General features: G+C 33.4%; 1 protein-coding gene across 4 annotated transcripts in view; it reads left to right on the top strand.

The window, feature by feature from the left end:
- Positions 1-22647, top strand: part of PCDH9 (protocadherin 9) — a gene marked incomplete at its 3' end in the record, with an annotated part of 863939 nt that overhangs the window by 320686 nt on the left and 520606 nt on the right. For 2 of the 4 annotated variants that reach the window (XM_081278254.1, XM_081278252.1), the window contains exon 2: positions 2321-2422. The exons of the other annotated variants lie outside the window; for them this stretch is intronic. In XM_081278254.1, the coding sequence (XP_081134380.1) occupies positions 2321-2422 (102 nt within the window). The remainder of the gene's footprint in view (positions 1-2320; positions 2423-22647) is intronic. 4 annotated transcript variants of the gene reach the window in all.

The following is a 22647-nucleotide window of genomic DNA, read 5'->3' as shown; positions in this document are numbered from 1 at the left end:
AGAATTCTATGTTTGACATATTGTTTCTTTCATGTGAAGGTATAAAGTATTATGCAGGTAAAAGTTGTTTTTAGGTTCAAAGACATGATATATCCATGAAAAAAAACCCAAAATATGACAAGTTAAAGAAAGAACTAACACTAAGGAGAAAGACATCAGATTGAAAGAAGAGTCCAAGATTCAAAATAGTATCCTGAGGAGCATAGAAGTTTTAATCTTAACCCAGGGATTAACTCTGGCTGCACATTAGAATTACCTGAGTATTTAAAAAATACTTATGCCTGTGCTCTAATTTAAGAGGTGTGAGGCAGGGCTCAGTCATTGACATTTTTAAGATGCTCCCCAGGTGATAGAACAGTTGTGTGAACAACTGCTGGGACACAGGAATTTAGAAAATGTTTCTTAGAAGAAAAACTGCATAATAAATGAGATGTTTAAAAAAATCAATCAGCATGAATACCTATGAGGGGAGACCAGGACATAATTTGACTAATTAAAATATCCAGAATCATTAAGGATAAAAAAAAAAACTGTTTTTAAGGCATACCCCCACTTTTATGCTATGGAGAAGAGAGCCAAGAAAGGTCCTCATAGGTAACAATGAAGTTGTCCAGACAAACTTAGGAGCATGGAAGAGATCAAAAACAACAATTATACAAACTATGTATAAATGTTATCCAAGTTGCAAGCAAAAATGTCCTTGCATTCACTAAATTACCTGCATAGAGTTACTAGAGGAGGCCAGTTTGAACAGGATTGAAATCAAGTTATTTGTAAGGAGACAGTCATAAAAAGTATTTTTCATGATAAAAGGTTTATAATATGGCTGTTTGAAGTTTAAGAGTTGAGTTGTGGGGGCTGGGGATGTGGCTCATGCGGTAGCGCGCTTGCCTGGCATGCGTGCAGCTGGGGTTCTGAGATGGGCAAAGTAACATTTTATTAAGAGAAAACATGACAAAAATAGTTTGTTTCCCCCTAATATAGAAACATGTGCGTGCATGTATTGTATCTTATGGAAGAAGAAAGGATCTATGTAAATGATGCACCTCTTCTGGAGGAACCACAATATCTTTTTATTAAAGTAGAAAACTTAGATATTACAAAGTTATGCCATACAAATGACCAAGAAGCAATACCTTTAAATATGTATTGCCTTGCTGGGCAAGGTGGTACATACCTATAATCTCAGTAGCTCAGGAGACTTTGGCAGGAAGATCCCAAGTTCTAAGCCAGCCTCAGCAATTTAGGGAGACCCTAAGCAATTTACCAAGCCCCTGTCTCAAAATGAAAAATAAAAAAGGGCTGGGGATGTGGCTAAAGGTTTGAGTACCCCTGGTACCCCCCCCAATAAATATATATTGTCTTGACACTGTGAACAGAGATTTAAGGAAGAAGGAAACAAAGAACTTAGAAGTTTATGTTTTATTTTCATATGGAAAGCTCTTCCAAGGAATATGGAAAGCACCCATTTTAACATTTTTACAGAGAAAGGCCAAGCATAATTTAATATCTTAGGCTTTATAATTCACATCCACTTCCAAGTGAATTATTTTAGTTAAATTGTTTTTTAAAAAATACACTATATTTAGAACAGGAAAAGTGAACTAATATTTTAAGATACTAAACTTTATCAGTTTTATCTTTTTCACATATACCATTTATAAAGGCCTTTGTGTGCTATAAGAGTAAATAAGGAATAGTTGGCAAAAAAAAAAAGAATATGAACATGGCCTTGTGGGAAAATATAATATTATGCTCTCATATTACCATCGGTAAGTGGAATAATTTTGATATCTATTTTAGAAGTGAATATGTATATAATATCAATCAAGCTCTTAGGTCCTACCTCCCACAGAGTAGCACCCTGTAATTACCTACTGAAGTCATACATTTCATAAATAAATACTGCTTTAAGGGCTAGGGTTGTGGCTTAGTGTTAAAGCGCTTACCCAGCAAGTGTGAGGCACTGGGATCTATTCTCGGCAATGAAAATAAATAAATGAATAAAATATAGGTCCATCAACATCTAAAAAAAAGTCTTTAAAAATAAATAAATAGATAGATAAATACTGCTTTAAAAATAGAAAACCATATATTCAGTTTTGTAAAAACAGTTTGACAATTTGTTTATCTGGAGGATATTTTTTAGCTTTTTATAAAAGTTTGCTAATAATGCATGTATCTACTAGTGTAGACACGTGTTAGCTCCAATGGCATTCCATTATTAGGCTTATAGCAAACAGTCTTGTCTCTCAGTAGACATCAGTACACACTCTAAACGTAGAGTGGTTTGTCACAATTATTTGGTAATCTCTTTCAGTGTAACTCACACAGCAAAAGTGACAATATTCCTGTCACTCCTCAGAATTGTCCCAGCTCTGCGGGTTTCCACATTCAGGAGAGTGAAGAAAGCCATTACGAGGTATGCTGTATCTCTATTGAGACCATCTTAGTACTGAGTGATTTGCATTTTCCTCATAATTTTAAATGCTCTGTTAACTTTTATAGATATTTTCTTTGCTGATCTCTTTTATGATCACATTTTAATATTGGTGTTTACAGTAGTTTTAAGTAAATACTTTTAGAAAAAAAATCAATAGTAAACTTTTTCTCTGGGTTAATGGTCCAACTACTAAATAGTTATTTTTGACACTGAATAAAAAATGATGTTTTTCTAAACCTAGTTTTGGAGAAATTAATGGATGACTTTCTTTTGGACTTAGAAGTTTCCTTTTTTTTTTTTTTAATTGAGCTAAAGCATATGCACATCTCTTTGGAGGAGTGATTTTGTTCATCCACGTTTACTAAAGGTAGACAGAGGAGACACTGTTTCCTGGTGTAATTTAGTTAAATTGGCAGTTTAATTGATCTTTTCCTTTTTAAACTACTTTTCCTCAATTTGATATATTTCCATGCTTGTTTCACCTTAAAAAACTATTACTTTTTTAAAAAATAATGGATTCATCTACAATAAAGTGGAAAAATCAGTTTTTTTTTCTTTTTCCATTATTTTAGGAGAGCAATTCAGTAACCAATTATTCTGCCACAGCTGGATATAGAAATTTGTGATCTTTCATTCTATTTTGTTTTTAAACAGTGTTGAAAAATACGTAATTTATCATCTATGCCATTTTTAAGTGTATTGTTCAATAGTTTTATGTATATTCACATTGCTGCACAATACAATGAGGTACTTACAAGAAGTTATATCACATGGTTATCTATTCTAATAACAATTAATAAAACATATATGCTGCTTCTCATACTGAGGATCCAAAGATAGATAAATAGAATGTACATGTATGTTTGTGCTTATATTTGTATTCAATTTCTCACTGAACATAGGTGTTATATGTAGACTGATATAACTAGCAAGATTTTTATCATTAACTTATCATTCTTAATCTATCACTTTTAATTTAGGTATGATAGTCATCATTTAGAGAGAAATGTTCACATCAGCTATTGAGATATTTTTGTCCTAGACACTACTCTAAAAATTTTATATAAATTGCTATCATTCTTCTAATATATCACTAAATATAATAATTCTACAACTTATTGCCAACACGGAAAAATGTAAGCAATTAAATCCTGATAAATGCTTATTTATGATTTCTTTAAGATGCATCTTGCTTTGAGATATGTTGGAAAATGGAATATTATTTTATAATTATTGAAATATTGCTTATTTAACCCTGACAACAACCCTATTAGGTGGGTATAATTATTACTCTTATTTTGCAGATGGGGAAACTGAGACATAGAGGTTATGTAACTTATCAAAATTCAGACATTAGTTAGTGGGGTTGAAATATAATAACAATCACAAGTTCAAAAATTGCAAAGATAACTAATGTGATGCTGTCTTAACTACAAACATACAAACTCTCACAGGTGTTTGTCAGAAATTACATAATAATATTACTGAGGTACAACCTGAAGACAGGAGAAAGAATAGTTGATCTAGGTCAAAGTGATAACTATTGATAGCAATAGAATTTGATTTGGATTTCTGATCTTGGAGTGATATAATGATTCTCTTGTCAAACTGCATAAAAAGTGGTTTTCCAAGCAAGTGTCAAAGAAAATGGTTCATATTTGAAGCTCTTTCTTAAATCAGGATTCAAATAAAGTGTGGAATTCAAACTGTCATGTTCAAGATATCTCTTCCTGGCATACCTCTGTCATCTGATACCCAGAGTACCAAAATGGTTAAAAGAAAACCACAGAAAAGAAAAAGTATGTATTATTTTGAGACCTAAATGAATATCTACTTTGCTAAACATCTTTGCTCTATAAATTTTATTTTCATTTCCCTCCTGCTATATCCGGTTTCTTTACTATGAAACAGCACAGAATACAAACAGAGATTTTACTGTCTATATTCTGCAATCTATATGAAAATATCTCATAGTTATTGGAATTTACACAAGGCTGCATTTCAGTATGAGTAGCTGTTCCCTGTCACTGTTTTTGATGCTTGAGCTAAGGAATTTTTACAAAATGGTTTGGTGTTCAGTGTATGAGTTTTTGAGATAAGACTTCCCTTGTAGAAATGAAATCCGAAAATCAATGTCAGATGGAAATCTTAGCTTTAAGAGTTAGGAAGATTGAAGGAAGGGTTTAAAATGAGTGTGAATTTTAGCTGCCAGACCTTGGAAAGGTGGCAGTTTTCATGGATGTGAAATTCATAGGTGCAGATGGTTGATTAAGATATCCTAGGATGGACCACTACTTTAAATCTCCCCAGCAAAACTGAGAAACCCATTTTGATAAGGAACATATTTCTGACATTTTATATAAATTTATAATGTAAGTTTTTCTGGATTAATAAATTCATACAAGTTAAATTTCGATTGGTTTCATAAAAATATCATTTGTATCAAATATTATAAGGGAAATAATAGAATACAAATATGTCATATGGTGATTAAGAAGAGTGTGTGGGAAGAGAACGTAAATGAAAAAAGCTATTTCTGTTACATATTACTATATGTATTAAATTTTACATTCATAACCTATTTCAAGACAATAGTTTCCAAGGTAAATATAACCCCTTCCTGTTGGTTGGAGTCTAAGTCACCAAGCAATGGCACAGAGTAGAATGAAAATGATAATGTTATCTTTTCTCGTCAAACACAAAAAGAAAATTAAAACCAAACCATTCATTTCTTTAGTCTTATTTGCTTTTGTCTTATCTTTTGTTTTCTAAAAAAATACACTACATACTGTTTTTGCTATATTATGAATATCATATACCTGCATTTTCTTGTTCTTGATGGACTATAATAGTCTGGTATACATAGTTTTTGATAAATAAATGTTAGTCTTTAGACAAGGTGTTGTAGGTGATTAAAAAATTAAAATAATCAATGAGTGAATCACTTCACTGCAATTATAATTTTTGTGTCATAACATTTGAGAGTGTAAAGGTATTTACATTGATAATTTATTTTACTAATAATTAACTAAATTAAAATAAATCAGTTTATTTTCATTTTCTTCATAAAAACAAGACTTTCCTAAAATATCTCACCAGTTAAAATATATACCCAAAGACGCCCTCACACATTAAATGCCCATATTCTTGCATACATATTTTAGAAATAATTCATGACATATCAAAATATTTTTATTGTTGGTAACATACAGATTTGCCCTAAAAATGCAATGAATTGAGAAAAATGATGAATAACGTGCTACATCTCAGTCACTCACTGGGAAAGATTGCATATATAACAACCAGTAGAGAAAGCATGTTGGTTAACAGTTGGCTCACTAAATAAGTACATATTCCTGCTTTAATTCTGTTATCATGCCGTCCCTAAATACTAAAAGATATGCACCTCAGTATTGTTTTTCAAAGGTTTAATAATGTACTTGAATAATGTAGGTAGCTTTATGAAGAAGTTTTAAGCTCAATTTCCTATATTTCTTCAACAGATACAAATGAATCAGTTAATAAATTTTCTAGCAGTTTGGTATTTTTTCAATTACTTAACACTATGTAAAGATTGGCCATCACCTTCTTTTACTTTTTAATAAACACATTCTGCCAATTCTTTTTTCACCACAGAACAAGTGGACTTGGTTGTATTCACAGGAAGAACCACTTTTGACAGTTTTGCTGATGGTGTCAGCAGTGGTCACAGGCTTGATGGACAGCCCCAAACCTTATGACGGCCCAACTTCTGCTAATTAGTTGTTTAACGCCACTCTGTGCACCACAGGCACAGTTTTACCAGCCAAAGACATCTTTACCATTCAGAATGACAGGTGTGATACAGCTGTTTGTGGAGAGAACGGAGTACAGTAAAAGAGGGGAAAGAGCCTTTCAAACAAGTGACAACCATGGCATCTATCACCAAAAGATCCTGAAGATATGGAAATATAACAAACAAACTAACAAAACCCCCAAAAGGTTGAATAAAAAGGGTATAAATCTGTTGAATGAATATGGAAGCCTTGCTCATTCATAAAATGACAATGCATTATACAGGACTGTGAGAATCAGAGAAAGATACAGCCACCTCCCAAGTTCATTTTAAAGCAATTGAGGTGGCATCTCTTTTGATTAAAGCCCTCAAGCATTTGCTTGTGGGATTAACATAATTATGTAGAGTTGTCAGAAGGTTATGTCCATGTACATGGACACTAATGAGAAAGCCTGCCAGAAAGCCTTGTATTTGAATACTTCTAGAATTCATGGTCATAGAACATATAGAAATGGGAAAAAAAAACTTCCTTGTGATTTTTAGAAATGTGTGCTTATTGAAGTAATAATGAAGGAAGTTTATTTGCATTTATTGCTGATTGTGAACTCTTTAAATAATCTGGATATCTGATGGAAACTCCAACTACCAATTATTAGAAGTACATATTGTCCAATCAAGTTAAATATTTTTACATAAGTATTTCACACTATAAAATCCTCATTTTAATTCTAAAACATTCATTTAAAATGGTGTTTTAATATGTGATAACTAATAATGTACCTAATAACTGATCATATGTATAAGATTTGTAAATATGTTCTAAATTATGATCCACACTACAGAAATCCTAACAATGAAATAGCTTTTATGTTTGCAATGACATTTGAATATTTATAAAACATAAATATTGTTATACTCTACATTCAAGTAATGACTATTTCAGAAGGTCTGACATACCATTTGTTGTGTCATCAAACACTGGTTAGAATGTAGGTAGAATTATAACTGCTCTTATCTGTTCTATTGAACAGATTCAAGCAGAAGAATGTTAGACCAATTTTAAATGTTTCAAATAACTCATCTATGCCAATGAAAGTGACAACATAAGCTATATAAATAAACTTTGACTTGTTTTTAGTTGTTACTTTTAATAACTTTAAGAGTGTTAATACTTATTGACAAATGCAGGAAGCTACGTGGAATTATCCTAATTATTGAGGAATAATTTCTTGAACTTTTATTTTCTCTAGATCTGTTTAGATGGCGAATTTATGTCAGAATATAAGTATGTGTTGTATTTATTGAATACAAACTAAATCTTAAAGAGAAGGCTTCTGCTTAATTTTTTACTTTTTAAGTGTTTTTTTTAACTGTAGAATTAGAAGAAATCTAAAAGATCATTCATTGTCTGCAGAATCGTATATATGAGAGAGAAATAGAGAAAGATTCTGGGGCTAAAAACACCAGCAGATCCTTATTCAGCAGCTCAGGGATAGACTCTAAATCTGAATTTTTGAAAACATTTCAAATCCAATAAGTTTTTTAATGAGTATAGATAAAAGGATTGAAGGTAGAGTTTTAATGATGCTTAGCAGGCCATAGAGGAAAATTAGTGTCTTGCATTCTGAGGATCAAGACAGGTTTTTGTTTTTTTTGTTTTTATTGGAACAGAAGACAGCAGAATATAGTAAGTTGTGTAGGATAGAATAAGTTGGGTAGAATGGAAGAGAGTAAGGAGACAAAGAGAATAAGTAAAAAAAAAGAGAATGAGAACAGAAAATATTATACCCTATGATGTATAGCATAACTAAGAATTATTTCACTTAACCTATAGGTTTGGAGTATTTACTTTCCTATTTGTGTTTTTATACTGTGTCACAGTGTGGGTTGGTCATTGTGTGTCAAGGTTCAAAGTTTGAAAACCAATGATAATGGCTGTGGGTGTAGATCAGTGGCATAGTGCTAAGCCACCATGTGCAAAGCCCTGGGTTCAATCCCCTGCCCAAAATAAGTATGTGAAAGAAAGGGAGGGAGGGAGGGAGGGAAGGAAAAAACCCACTGGTTTAAAAGAAAGAAAAAGGTGACTCATATTTACAACTTATCATTTATCAGGTACTTTTCAAAAACACTTTTATTATATCAACTGAACTGACAACTCCTTGAGGTAAAATCTCCAACTCCTTGTTTACGATTCAATAGATGAGGACATAGAGAGGTACCTAGCACAAAGTCATCTTAGGAAATAAGGTTCTGTAAAGGATTCAAGTGCACACAGGCTGTGCTCTGAGTCACCAATCTAGGACTCCTGACAAAGATGGCAGCCAGTCCAGGATTGACACCAGCCTTCTGACTTTCAGTGTGATACATACTGTTCTACTTCATCAGTTCCCTCTCTTTCAAGTCAGCTCCCAGTCCCAGACCAGCATTTGCTCACCTGTGTTTACAGAATCATTTGTCTAGACTGAAAAAGGTTAGAAAGTTTGCTATCAATACTTCCTCCTGGTGTTTCACAAATGAATTTCCATATACATACATTTAACACACACATAGTCAGTTGATCTATCTTCATTTGATTAACTCACTCACTTGTAAAATCATGTAACTAGAAAAATCACATTCGAAGAACACCTATACCATATAACTCATTCTTGGGAGAATATTGATCTAAACCATGAATGATACCACATGAGAGGGTAACATGAGACTAGCAGAAAAAAATAATTTGGTTAAATCTTTTCTTATTTAATGTTTTAAAATGCCAGCTTACATGTTTACATTATAGAATTGGAATAAAAGTGATGGGAATGCCATAGGAAACTTTTTAGTAAGAATTTTTTTTTTCTAGCTTGAGAAGACCAAGTCCCCTAATGCCCAGGATTCATAGTCTCCCATGTAATTCTACTCAGTGCCAGATAAAGTCTGAGAAGTAGACAAGAAACAACAGCAAAACCCACAGAAACACAAAGCATAATGCATGCAAAGTTTATAATGAATTCTGAAATAATGAAGTTCACACATCTAATATATACTACATATGTAAGTTTAGCCCACATACAGAAATAGGAATATTTTTAAAGCATATTTTGAAGAAGCAGCTTATATTCTTTCACATTTATCTCATAGTCTAATACCCCTATTCTATGGGTGTATAATTATATATTTTTGGCTTGGAAGCTAAGCTGCTTTGAAGTGTACTATCTGGCTGAATTACCTCAATTTTTACTTGATGACTATTTAGGACACAACATCTATGCAAAAAAAATGGCTATGATAAAATTTTATCAAATCTCACATTGCTGTTTAATTTTGAGCAATTTATAAACATGCGTTGTTTTTTCTAAAAATTTACAAGAGTTTTATTTTTGTTTTCAAAGTGGTGGCTGGTTTATTTATTCTTTTATTGACCTAGATATATAAGAAGTCTTTTAGTTGAGACCATGGAAAATCTCAGCTTTTCGTGGGAAGGAAAAAGCAAAATCCATTTTGGCAAGTCTAATCTCAATTCAGGATATATCTAGAAAACAGAGTATGATGAGTAATATCTTAAATAAGACAAGTATTGATACAACGAAAGCCAAAGTCGAATTCTAAATATGAATTGGAAAAATAGATAAATTGTGGTAGTATATAGTGTAATACTTTACAGCAATAAAAAATAAACCATTGATGCATGCAGAAGCATATTGAATCTCAATAGTGTTATGATAAGTGAACAAACAAATCAGATGCAAAAGGCAACATGCTGTGGGATTTCAGTTCACTGACAAACTGGAAAAAGCAAAGCTTATAGGGACAAAAGTGAGAATAATTGCCAGGATTTGAACTTGAGGAAAGATATTAACTACAAAGGAGCACAGGGCATTTCACTGGTAATATTGATGTTCCATAACTTATTGTAATAGTGGTATATTAGAGGAAACTTGAACCACCAGAATTAAAGAAGTAAGGGAGATTTTATTTAAAACTATTGCAATAGGTGAAGGATATGGAACCAGAAGTTCACTGAAACAAAGGGCAGGAGAATTTAAAGCTCTTGGATGAGCTAGTGGAAAAGTACTGGATGACTTTAGGTGGGAGGCTGGTCAATGTAGTTAGGCTATCTGAGTTTGCTAATTGGCTTTTTATCATAGTGAGTCTCTTGACTTCTCAGGATAACTAGGAGATAGTTGTACCATCTTTCCTGGTGAGTACATTTCAAAAGGATGGTTTCTAGTCCTTGAGAAAGGTGATTCTGGGTTCTCAAAAGGGCAAAAACTACATATAAGATTAGGAAAGAAATAATTTACAATAGTAAGTTTTATAGAATAACCCATAACAAAAGGAAGGCCTGGAATCAAGAAGGAGCCTATTTGAAACTTGAAAAAGAAGTTTCGTCAAGCTGAGCATAATTAACTGTCTTGGGTTCCACGACTGTGTGTTTGTCAGAACTCATAGAACACTCCTAAAAGGGTGGCTTTTGCTGCATGCAAATCATAATTCAACGAATCTGACATTTAAAAAATTCAGCTGGGAAAAATGTCATCACTGACGCACATTGAAAGCAATGTAATCATGATGCCATGGAGAAAGGAAGAAATAGGGCTGTAGCCTCACCTGGAGGGAGTCTTTTTCTCTTCCACCTATCACCCAACATCTTTTATTGGTAACATGGAGAATTCATAAACCTAATTATTTCCAGATATCAGAGATTGTCTTAGAATTACAAAATAAAGCCCATAGTTGCTAGAAATGATGTATTTTCTTGCATATCTTTCTGTTTACTGAATAGTTAAGAAAAGCCAGAAACCATTACCCAGATGATATGTACTTGATTAAATTCAATAAACAGATACATCCAAATGCTGTTCTCAAACACACTGTTTCCTCTGCTTCACAGAATTGGAGCACTTTTCCTTTTTTTTTTTTTTTTTTTTTTTCTCTTCACCAGAAATTGATGTACATAGTTAAGTTAAACAGGGTTTCAGCAGGAGAGAACTTTGTTTGATGGAATGTGTTTCTCAGAATACAATAGAGCAGTAGCAGAAAGAGAAAAAGAGTGTATGTTGACTAATATACTGCTGAATGTTTTAATTCTAGAAACAGAGTGTCTACTCTCCTTGTACTAGGGATCCTAGGGTAAAGTCCTCATTTGCAACATACAGTAAGTGAAAAGGGGCTTGGGATATAAGGAAATAAAGTCTACAGGGAGAATACTTCAAGTTTCTTAACAGGATTCACAAGTTTATTTCTTCCCTGTTCTTTAGTCACTTTGTTGAAAATACAAAAGGCTCATTTACCAGCACCTATAGGCATAAACATCACAGAACCAATCAATCCACACCAACACTTTTCCTATGAGGCTCTCCAGTGACCTTGAGAAGTGTGACAAATGACTTAAAGGATGGAACAGACAGAAGTTTTGTGATAAACCAAAAAAAAGTATGTTCTGCTGCATGATGAAGAGAAATAAAATGAAGAGAGCTAGATATGTGTTTAGTTTAAATAAATCCAATAAATTCTATAACTGCTTTGTGCAGCCTTGGCCCTGGATCAGAAGGTACTCAGCCTGCACAGTAATCAGGACTTTCTCAATAAACCTCAGCCTGTTACGGTTCTTACCACATTTACTTTCTCAATACGATAGTACTTTACAGCTATCTACTCGATTATGGCCAGAGTTCCTAGCGGTTATTGATAACCGTACCATAGACTATATCTCAACCAGCACAGGCAGGAGGAAGGCAATCAGAACAGTGAAATTCCTAACCTGGATATATCTTCCTGAAACTCAAAGATGATGACTCATTTCTACAATTGAGCTTGTGATTCTCACTGTGGCAAAACTTCTCATGTCATTTTTATTTTTAGTTCTTTGGCACAATTATAGAAAATTATTGTAGGAAAATCACAGCTCTCAAAAGGAGGAGAACGGACTGCTTTTAAGAGATTCCAAATGTTGGGAAAATTTTTTTTAAAAAAGCTGTACAATGTATTTCTTGGTGTAGAAAGGCAAAAGCAAGTTTGTTTACTAAAAAATGAAGCAAAATTACAAGATAGTTCCCCTTCTCTACCCTTCCTTTCTGTATCCTGCCTTTTATTCCCTTTGCCTCAGCTTCTATTAAAAATATCTATGCTTAAGGCCTACCTTTCTCTTCAAAAGTCTCCTCCCTGTTTTCTGTCCATTTCCTGAGTGTGCAGCAGAGCCAAGTTAGATGAATATATAGTTGATGAAATTGCCAGTTTTAAGTTGCTGGTCTCCTATTTCCCTTTCACTGAGATGCAAGTGAGTAAAATGAATTAGCATAACAGACAGAGGTGTTTGCAAGCCAAGATCAGGAAAACCATGCCACAGTGATTTGATGTAACATAAAGGGTCACAACATAAGGAGCCAGAACATAAGGGGCCAACATTCCAGAGCAGTACCTGTATCTTAATGGATCATTATAATCCACATTATGCATATAGTCATTCTTTAATTTACAAGCAATATGATGAATATTAGGTCTGCAAACATAGATTGTTTTCAGATATTCTTGTTATGTAGAAAAGTGACACATTTTACAACTAAGTATTCAGTAATTTTAGCAAAAGCGGTATGCTAGAATTTTGCCTCTATTTCAGCATCTAATCTATTTATAAAATCAGAAATAAATAAAGATATGAATGGAAGATCTAGGTAATAATCTAGCATAATTCCTATAAAATAGTCACTTCTGAGTATATTAGTATTGAATTTATTAAAACAAGTATAATTACTACTTATGTATAGCAACAGCAATTACTAATAGTATTTTTAATGACTTCAGATTATTACAAATACATGTTATTTCTGAGACCACTCTGTATTTGCACATCTGTACATTCATTATTTGAAAATTTCCAACTGTCTTTCCTAACATCCCTCTAATACAGAAATACTCTCATGCTTCCTTTCCTACTTAATGTTTTCTAAAAAAAAAAAAAAAAAAAAAAAAAAAAAAAAAAAAAAAGTCTGCTGTAGAAAATAGAACATAGCATTTTTTTTTTCCAGGGCAGAATGCTCCTCTCCGTTTTTAATGCATGAGCAGGCGTTTTGGTTCATTAAGCTCAGTGGCACTGATAGTAAACTAAAGAGGAATGAAAGGAAGAGGACTGAAATACCATCATCCCACTAATGATACTGAAGCTGCTCAGCTTTATTGGGAGTCTGCCCAGACATCCACTAATAGAAGGCTTGGTCCAGGATGTGAACTTTGTATTAGAGTGCCAACATTGCAAATCAGAAAATGAAAATTAAAAAGCATTGCTAGAAGAATGTCTGGAAAAATTTAAGGAATTATCCAAAATGTGTGTGTGTGTGTGTGTGTGTATGTGTGTGTGTGTATATGAATTAGAACGAGATGAGAACACAATAAGACAGAAGAAATAATGGGAGTGGGAAATATTCAGTTAACTCAAGACTGTGTTGAATAAGAGCTCACAAGGATATAGGTATCTCACAATGTTTTAATTGGAGAATATCCAGAATGCTCTGTGTTACTTTTGTACTTAAAGCATTTAGTTCTTGAATGTTAAATAATTTCTGACAAATGTACTTCTCTTAAGCAGGGACTAGAATACATGGCACTTCAGATACCCATACACTTCCATATCGCTGCTATTTAGGTATTTACTAGCACTTAGTTATAATAATTAACATTATTATTTCTTTTATAAATGAATATTATTGTTCCCAGTTTACCCCTGCACATGAGGGAGCAAACAGAAATGTGCCCTTTGAAACTGCAGGGAAGAAAACAGATTCTCTGTTCAAATTGGGTTTATGCCCAGTTTGAACAGAGCATCACTCAGCTGGGGATGGCAGCTTTAGTGGCCTCTGGCTAACACAAACTCCTCAGTGGCTTTTCAGAGCCACTTAGAATCAAGTTTCAGCAGGCTCAAAGTAGAAGCTGCAGCTGCAGACACTGAGGAACACCTATGTGGTCCTAGATGCATACTCACTGGCCCATTTCTGAGTCTTATTCTGTGTTTGTTCTGTGCAGAAATCACAGGTAGTCGGAAAAGGGATATTTTTCTCATCCATTTTTCCCCTCTTTTCTTTTTTCTTTCTTTCATTTTTGGTGACTAGTCCTCAGAGTGAGATCAACCTTTCAGAAATTGCTCAGGTATGCTCTGAGAAACACAGACCAGAGATTGGGCTCCGTGACATCTTTGCCCTTTAAAACCCACAGAGCTAAACACAGAAGTCCCTTTTTTAAATTTAATGGTCCAATTAAAGCAAATGAATCAACAGAACAGAAACAGTAAGAAACCAGGTTGATCACTATACCTGAATTCATACCGAACTTTTACACAAAGTGTAAGAATTAATCCTTGGTTAAAGCTTTTTCTGCTGAGAGAGTTGGCTAAGGAGAAAATAAAATGGCATATATATATTTTTAAAACTATACTAAGAAGATGCTATAAAGGCAGGGCATGGAATATATAGAAGCAATGGGGGGAAACCCAGCAGAGATGTCCTTAATAGAAATACATTTTTAGAATAAAAATTCTCCAAGAGAAGGAAGTATAAGCTATTTCTGGGTTCGGGGTGGCCACACTCAGCAGAAGTCTCCATTTGCTACAAATGTTAGTATAATTCCTTTAATTTATTTCAATTTTTATTTCTACATACTTCAGAATAAATATAGAGGAGAAATTGTTATTATTAACTAGGGAACTAAAAGGCCTTTAGAAAACTAAAAGCAACTTGGAGGTCAGGAACATCAAGTGTGAATTAGAATGTTAGCTGGCTTGGCAAGGTGTAATCCTCTCTCCCTTCCTGACCAGTTGCTTGTCCATCCAATGATATGATCAGGAAATTTGTATCTCTGAAAAGACAGCTCATAAAGGAAAAACCTTGGACTGTAATGCAAACAAAATCTTGAATAAATAACAGACAATCTTGTTTTCTAATATAGCTCATTCAGAATAGCTCAGATAATTAATTAGCACATTCTTTAGCTATTCAATTTAACATATAAAATATTCACTTTAATGTACTAGTACATTGCTTATCTATTATAGACATATTTTCCTGGACACTTTGGGGATGTACATGTATTGAGTTCAAGAGCTTGAGACAGATTCTACACACATTATATGCCCTAATTTTTTAGAGGTTGAGACAGATCTTACATATCTATATTGCAATCTAACTATAAATATATATATATATATATATATACACACACACACACATATGTATACATAATATACGTGTGTGTGTGTGTGTGTGTGTGTGTATATATATATATACATATATATATATATATATACACACTGTAATAAGTCATAAATGGCAAACAGGAGTTGAAGATAGATTAAGGGAATATATAAAAAAAATAACTCATGGAAATGGTGAGCTTTCAGTGCACCTCAGAGAATAATAGGAGAGCTATCAGGAACTTAGCAAACTCATCAGCAAAGAACCCTGCTGGAGTGGAACAGTTTAGGCAGAAGTTGTAATGAGAGTGAAAGGTATGAGACGGGTCCATTTAGTGACAATGTGCAGAGGGTCCACCATCAGCAGAACTAAATGTTGATTAGTGATATTGCTGATAAGAATTATAAACCAGAAATGATTTTCTGTTATCAAAGTATTTTTGAGATAGGCAATAACAAGAGTCTTTTAAAAATATTTTTAAGTATTTTGGAGAATAACAGCACAATGAAACTTATCTTTTTTGCATATGTAATTCACAAAATTTCTTGTAAAGAAACTTTCCCCTTTCATAAAGTAATGTTTTAAGAGAAGGGAAAGAGGAGGATATAGAGGAAATAAATATTCGTATCAGTTAGGTTGATGTGACCTATTTCCATTATCTTTCCACGCTCCTCTCTTCTATATTTTAAAAAATATTTATTAACATGTATGAATTATACATTTTTATGAGGCTTTATGTGATATTTCAACACATGCCTATAGCATACACTGACCAAATTCAGTCTCCTTTCTCCATATCCTCCTTTCTACCTTTAGTAATCACTAATCTATTCCAGCTGGCTTGCTCTTTCTCTTTCTCTCCACTTTCCTCATGTCCTTTAACTTTCACATATGACAAAAATCATGCAGTACTTATTTTCTGTGCTTGTTTATTTCACTTAAAACTATTTCCTCCCATTCCATCCATTTTGCTGCAGATGACAGGATTTCATTCTTTTTTATGTTAAATAGTAGTCTACACTTTCTTTATTCATTCATTCATTAGGCACCTAGGTTGATTACATAACTTAGCTCTCTGTGAATAGTGCCACAAGCATGGTATTGCTTTGATATGCTGATTTCATTTCCTTTGGATATTACCCAGAAGTGGCCTCCATTCTGTTGGAATACCTGGAAACAGTGCAAATCTTGATCAGTGTAAAACTATTTACTTTACCAATGGCCTGGTTAACTATTGATATGATGTCAACTAATAAAAAATTATTAGTTTTTTATTAGTTGACAACATATTTATTAGTTTTTTATTAGTTGACATGAAGAAAAGTCAGCCTAGATTTGACATCCTTATGCTCTTTCTTTTTAACTTTCTTCTCCCAAATGAACGAATTACTACAAACCCACTCTCCCAACACAAATCCAGAGAAATCAGCAAATTTCATGGAATTTTTTTGAGTACTTTGGATCACCTGGTGATTGCAGGATGTTATACTCAGACAAATCAAGAATCAAAGAAAAGAGTGAAATTTTAAAAATGATATAATACTTACTATATGATAGATGCTATGGGAACACAAAGAAAGCAAATGGATTCTGATAAAGACCAAATTGAAAGACCACTTGTGGGACATAGTTAGGAGTAGCTATTGGGAACTCAGCAGGAGAGCAGTGAGAAGCAAGCAAACAAACCAACAAACCTGAAGGTGGAGGGAACAGCAGGAAAGGAAGAGGAGAAGGTGTATGCAGCAGTTGTGAACAGGAGGAGCTAGACTTCTGCAGCAACTGGAATAAGTACTTCCCAAGTAAGGCCTGATGATAGGGCTTCCTGGGGGAAAGCAACAGTAGCAAAACAAAGGAAAAGCTCCCGTACAACAAAGTTAATTATCTCAAACTCCAGGTTTCTTTCCTGGAGGATTTCTTTACCCGTTTAATAAGTCAATGTGTCTCATTATTCTCCCATAAAGTGATACATTAGATGAATATTAGTTACTTCAAAAGGTGATTAATGAACTAGTGCTCCATGGAACACAAGATAGGGAAAGCAGGGCTTGAGTACACCCCCCACCCCCGCCACCATCTCCCACCCCCGTCAATGAAGAAAATGTGGCTCTTTTGTTAAAGAAAGGGAGATGAAGATTTTTCAAGATTCATTATATACCTCAAAGGAGGGCGATTTCTTTCAAGCAAACACACAGTATAACAACCACATACACAACACACACATATCCACACATGTACATGTTATTGCTTATTATACATCTGTCTACATACCTATTAGACCACAGACATAATAAAATGATGTGTTACAACAGTCTAAGTCATTATGTAACTTACAGCTATGTTCAAGTTTTACAAAGGAGTTAAAGGATTATTTCTCCTGCTGGAAATAACGGAGCACTCGTGGAGCAGGTGGCATTTGATCAGAGACTTAGAGGAGAGGTAGATGTATATAAAGGACTTTCCAGGAAGAGGAAGCAGCATGGATCAAAGTCTGTCCAGAACTTCAGAAGACAGTAAGGAGACCTGGATCAACTGAATGTGTGTAATATATGTTGAAAATTAAAGATGAGAAAAAGTTTAATCTTATCTAGAGATTGAAGGACGCTGAAGGTCATAAGGTGTTTGAAAGTCATTCTATAGATACTGCAAAGTTCTAAGTTTGTGAACTGTGATATCATCATAAAAAGAAAGAAACTTTGAAGACGTCCTGAGGTTAGCATTATTTATCTTCAATTAAGATACTGTGGGCAGATATATCTTATGTACTTGTATTTTGTTGGTGACAATTTTAAGTTCTATTTGTTTATCCTCTTATAAGGGATTTCTTTGTCCTCAATTTTTTCAATAATGAAAAAATAGTTGCCAATACCTTGTTTTTAAACCAATGAACAAATTACTTTTGAGAATCTGCTTTTTAAACTTGGTTTAATAACATACAAAATTTTTTAAAAATATGAGTTTAGAGGAAGTTATACCTATATATGCAACATTTTGAGAATAATTATATGCTATTTACTATGGATTTAAATATAAGCAGTTTGCAGTACAGAGAGAGAAATGCAGGTTGCTCCTCTTCAGTAAATGCAATGCAAAGAGAGCCAGATGAATGGGGCGATTCGGAAGAATAGAGAGAAAGCGAGAGCACTGCTGGGATATCCATCCGGTGTCCTTGCCTCACTGGCCAGGCACTTCAGAGTTGACTGGAGACTGACACATTGTTTGTGCAGTAGGAATACATTGAGGAAATGCCAGGCACATTATGACCACCTGCAGTTTCAATTTAGAGAAGAGAAAATGTTTCTAGATTTTTAAAAATGTTAACCAAAGTTTCTCAGTGGCACATGTGATAAATGTTATTTTCATAAGTGACAATATTTCCACCAAGAGAATTTCTGAGGAGTCATTGTTCCGTACAGAAAACTACTTGCTTTTGCATTTGGTGATTCAGCTTTCTACCCCCAATAGCCTATATTCAGTATGTTTTAGACAAGTATAAATTTGTTTTTAAAGAGTGGATTAAATGACACATATTTATAGTTTATACATAAATGCTGTGTATATTAAGAATAGACCTTGTATTTTTAAAGCATTTTTTAGGATTGTCTTAGATAAACCTGTAAAGCTATACTGATTTACCCATCTGTAACATTGGAACTATTTTCTTCACCATAGTCCACATATACACTTATTTTATTTATTTGATTATATTTCTATGGTTATGAATTAAGGAATATGTACAGCTTAGATATAGAATGCATTATGAAACAATCCTGGGTCTTTAGGACTAGAATGCTAGGAAATAAATATCATTTCTCCATACCTGACATAATAATTTTTAAATTATTATTATTCTTTTATTTGTAAAATATTGTCAAGTAATATGTTTCAAAATGACATATTCTTATATATTCCTTAGTGATAGAAAACATTTTCCTAAATAAAAATAACAAATAACAATATTCTTCAAATGTTTCATTTGTTTAGCTGCATTTAATAGATGTTACATAGATGATCTTCTAGCTGCTACTGATTGTCTCTCTCTCTCTCTATATATATATGTATATGTGTATATATATATATATATATATGTAAATATACACATATATATTAGGCATATATAAAATATTTTACATGAATTTTCTCATTTAAAACTCAAAGATATTAAAATTTTCATTTTTGATAGAGGAGACTACCAAGATAACAAAAGGTATAGCAATTTGTTGAAGATTTCAGAAGAAGCAGAGTCAGTGTTGAAATGTTGAAATTTGAATTGTAACCCCAGAAACTACAATTTTTAACACTTGATCACACTCAGAATCATCTGGTATTCATAATGAATAGACAATTCACTTAATTTACTAATATATTGAATTATTATGACAAGTTAAGGGATAAAGCTGAATATATTCCATTCCATTATGTTACACTGCCCATTGCATTACTTTATATGTCAATTAAATACTGTGAGTTAATTCTTCTCATGTACAGAAAAAAAAAATGTGTTTTTTTTCCTTATGTAGATCTAAAAAGATGATTAGTCCTTGAGATAGTTTGAGACCATTAAGGTTATTCATATCAGCAATATCACATATTCAGTACAATAAAATCTGGGAAAGATTCCTGAATAAAATTAGATGTTTTTGATGTTGACTATGTTACTTTTCCAGTTCAGCAATGTAATTTTTTGCTTTCCTGCCATTTTTCTGTAGCCCAATGAAGTTTCAATGTCTTTTTTTGCTAATTATTGCCAGTTTTCAATTACTGAGAGGGGACTATCTTATTTGAAAGGCACTTGTCTCATCCTTCATCAATTCTCCTCTATTTTGGAATTGCTGCTGTCACAAGTGATGATGTCTGACATTTGAACTTCATAGGATGATTGCACCCAGGGGCTTTGGAGGGAGCTGTGTTTGGTGTCTCATGGACATTAAAAGTAATGCCCTTGCAGTTTCTTCCTAACAAACTACTAGTCATAGAGTAAGAACCATGAATCCAACCAGTGTTTTATCATTATTCTACTTACTTTGATTTATTCTTCAGTATTTCAGTAGCACAGTACAGCCAATCTTTTGTTTGTTGTATTCACTATAGCTATGCATTGAGTTGAGTGCTTTACAGCTTTTTTTTTTTAATAATAACATTTCCTTTCTTGTATTGTATCCTGGAGCATTTTTTGGATTTGCTCATATTCCTTCTGTTTGTCTTTTGATTCCAGGATTTGTTTGCATTCATTTGTAATAAACTGATTTTTTGTTTTTGTATTCAGGCCAAGCCTCTTAAATTATCTGAATGTGTCCGTAAGTTCTAGAGGATGTCTTATTTCATTTTCTGTTCTGCTTAATTTTATAGTATTAGGAATTGTGCAACCTATTATAAAACTAATTTGAATAATTTTTTATTCAATTAGACTTTTGATGTGTTGTCTTACAAATGCATTTTTGAGATTTCCTTTCATGTTCCCTTCCTATCTCTATGTCTGGGCAAAATGAGAGAGCCATCTTTTGTTGGACATCTTTTAGTTGAGGTTATTTTTAAAATGAGCAAGGTGAGAAAATGGACTTCTTTCATAGTCATGCTGCATACATATAATTAATGTTCAATTGCCATTTGATATTTAAAAGTGCATTACTTTCTTTTCCAAAACTAGTGTGCATAGGGATGTGTATGTGTGTGTCTTACAAAATGGGGAAAAGGAATGATAATTGGTAGCCAACCACTGGGGACTACAAGGAGAGCAAGCATGTTCATTTTGCAGAGCTCTCTCATTTTTAGGCATATTGTTTTATAGCCGTCTATTTTCAATATATGAATACATTTCAGAGTGGAGGCTGGTCTATGACTGTTGCCAAAGCAATTATGTAGCCAGCTATAAAATTAGCTTAAGATTTGTACTTGTTTGTTTTTCTGCCACCCTAGAGAATACCTCCATGTGGTTTGGAGAGTGTAGAGTCCTACTATTCAATTTGACAAAATTCAAAATAGAAGAAAATAATTAATAGTTGTGAAGTATATATATATGTGTGTGTGTGTGTGTGTGTGTGTGTAACTTATACATACATATGTATTCATTTGACTTAGGAAAAAAACACTGCTCTCCACACACTTTTTTTTTTTTAATATTTATGTTTTAGTTGTAGTTGGACGCAATATCTTTATTTATTTATTTTTATGTGGAGCTGAGGATTGAACCAAGGTCCTTGTACATGTTAGGTGAGTGCTCCACCACTGAGCCACAACCCTCTCCACAGCCCTCTCCACACTTTTTAATTGAGCTCACATCACATCTTCTGTTTTCCAAAATGACTGTCTTCTCCACAAGAGATTTATCACACTCAAAACAATACTGCTACCATTTCTATAGCGATGCTTCCTCCATCCTACGCTGAATGAGAGTGCACGGAGGTCCTAGGTTCTCCACACTCATTCCTGCATCCCTTGTAAGTTTTCTGTGCATTCGATGCTCTGTTCAATTGGAAGTGGACATCCGCTAGTAAAGGAAACAGAGAAACACTGAAGCTGTCCTTCCTGTTTCTGCTTGTCCTAGACTGTTCTTTAGCTGCTGATCTCTGCTTTATTACACTTTAAATCTACCTAAACACCTCCTTAATCACAAATTCCTAATGGTTTAGTGTCTTGTCAAGTATCTTTGTTTATAAATAGATTTTTCTTATATGTTTTTTAAAAGCCCTAACATGTAAAATTTGTCAACTGTTTGTTATTCTTTGTTCAGGTCCACAGATGCTGACATTCTGTTACAGAGTCTGCCTTTCCATCATTACACCTAACATCACACTCTGCAAAGATACAATTAGATTTTCGAGGCCTAAATGGAAAATGGTTTTCTTTTTATTTCTATTTTTTAATGGGTACTACTGCTCTTACATCTAACCTCTGTGTGAATTTGATTGCCCTTACTTATCTCAGTTTTTCACTCTCTGCATCTTCATTTTACTTCTTCAGACCCCAGCCATTATTTTTTTTTTATCTTTCACTATCTGTGAGGATATTTCTGAAGGGTTGAGACATTTTTTAGATTGAAGACTGGTGTCAAATGCTCATCAAGGAAAAGAGAGTATTAGATTAAAAGTATTGTCTTCTCTAGTTTTCTATCTGTGTTTAGGAGGTTAAAAGTTAATTTAAGCACCATTAAGGTGAAAGAACTGGTGGGAGTCATTGAAATATGGGAGCAGGTGCTGTTCTTTACTGAGTTCAGAAGAGTACAGTGCCAGATAAGGTATTTTAATTCACAGGAGCCACCCACCAGAAAA

The sequence above is a fragment of the Spermophilus citellus genome (genome assembly GCF_964194105.1).
Source record: "Spermophilus citellus genome assembly, chromosome: 1".
Taxonomy (NCBI): Eukaryota; Metazoa; Chordata; class Mammalia; order Rodentia; family Sciuridae; genus Spermophilus; species Spermophilus citellus.
This window is presented reverse-complemented; position numbering and strand designations above follow the sequence as displayed.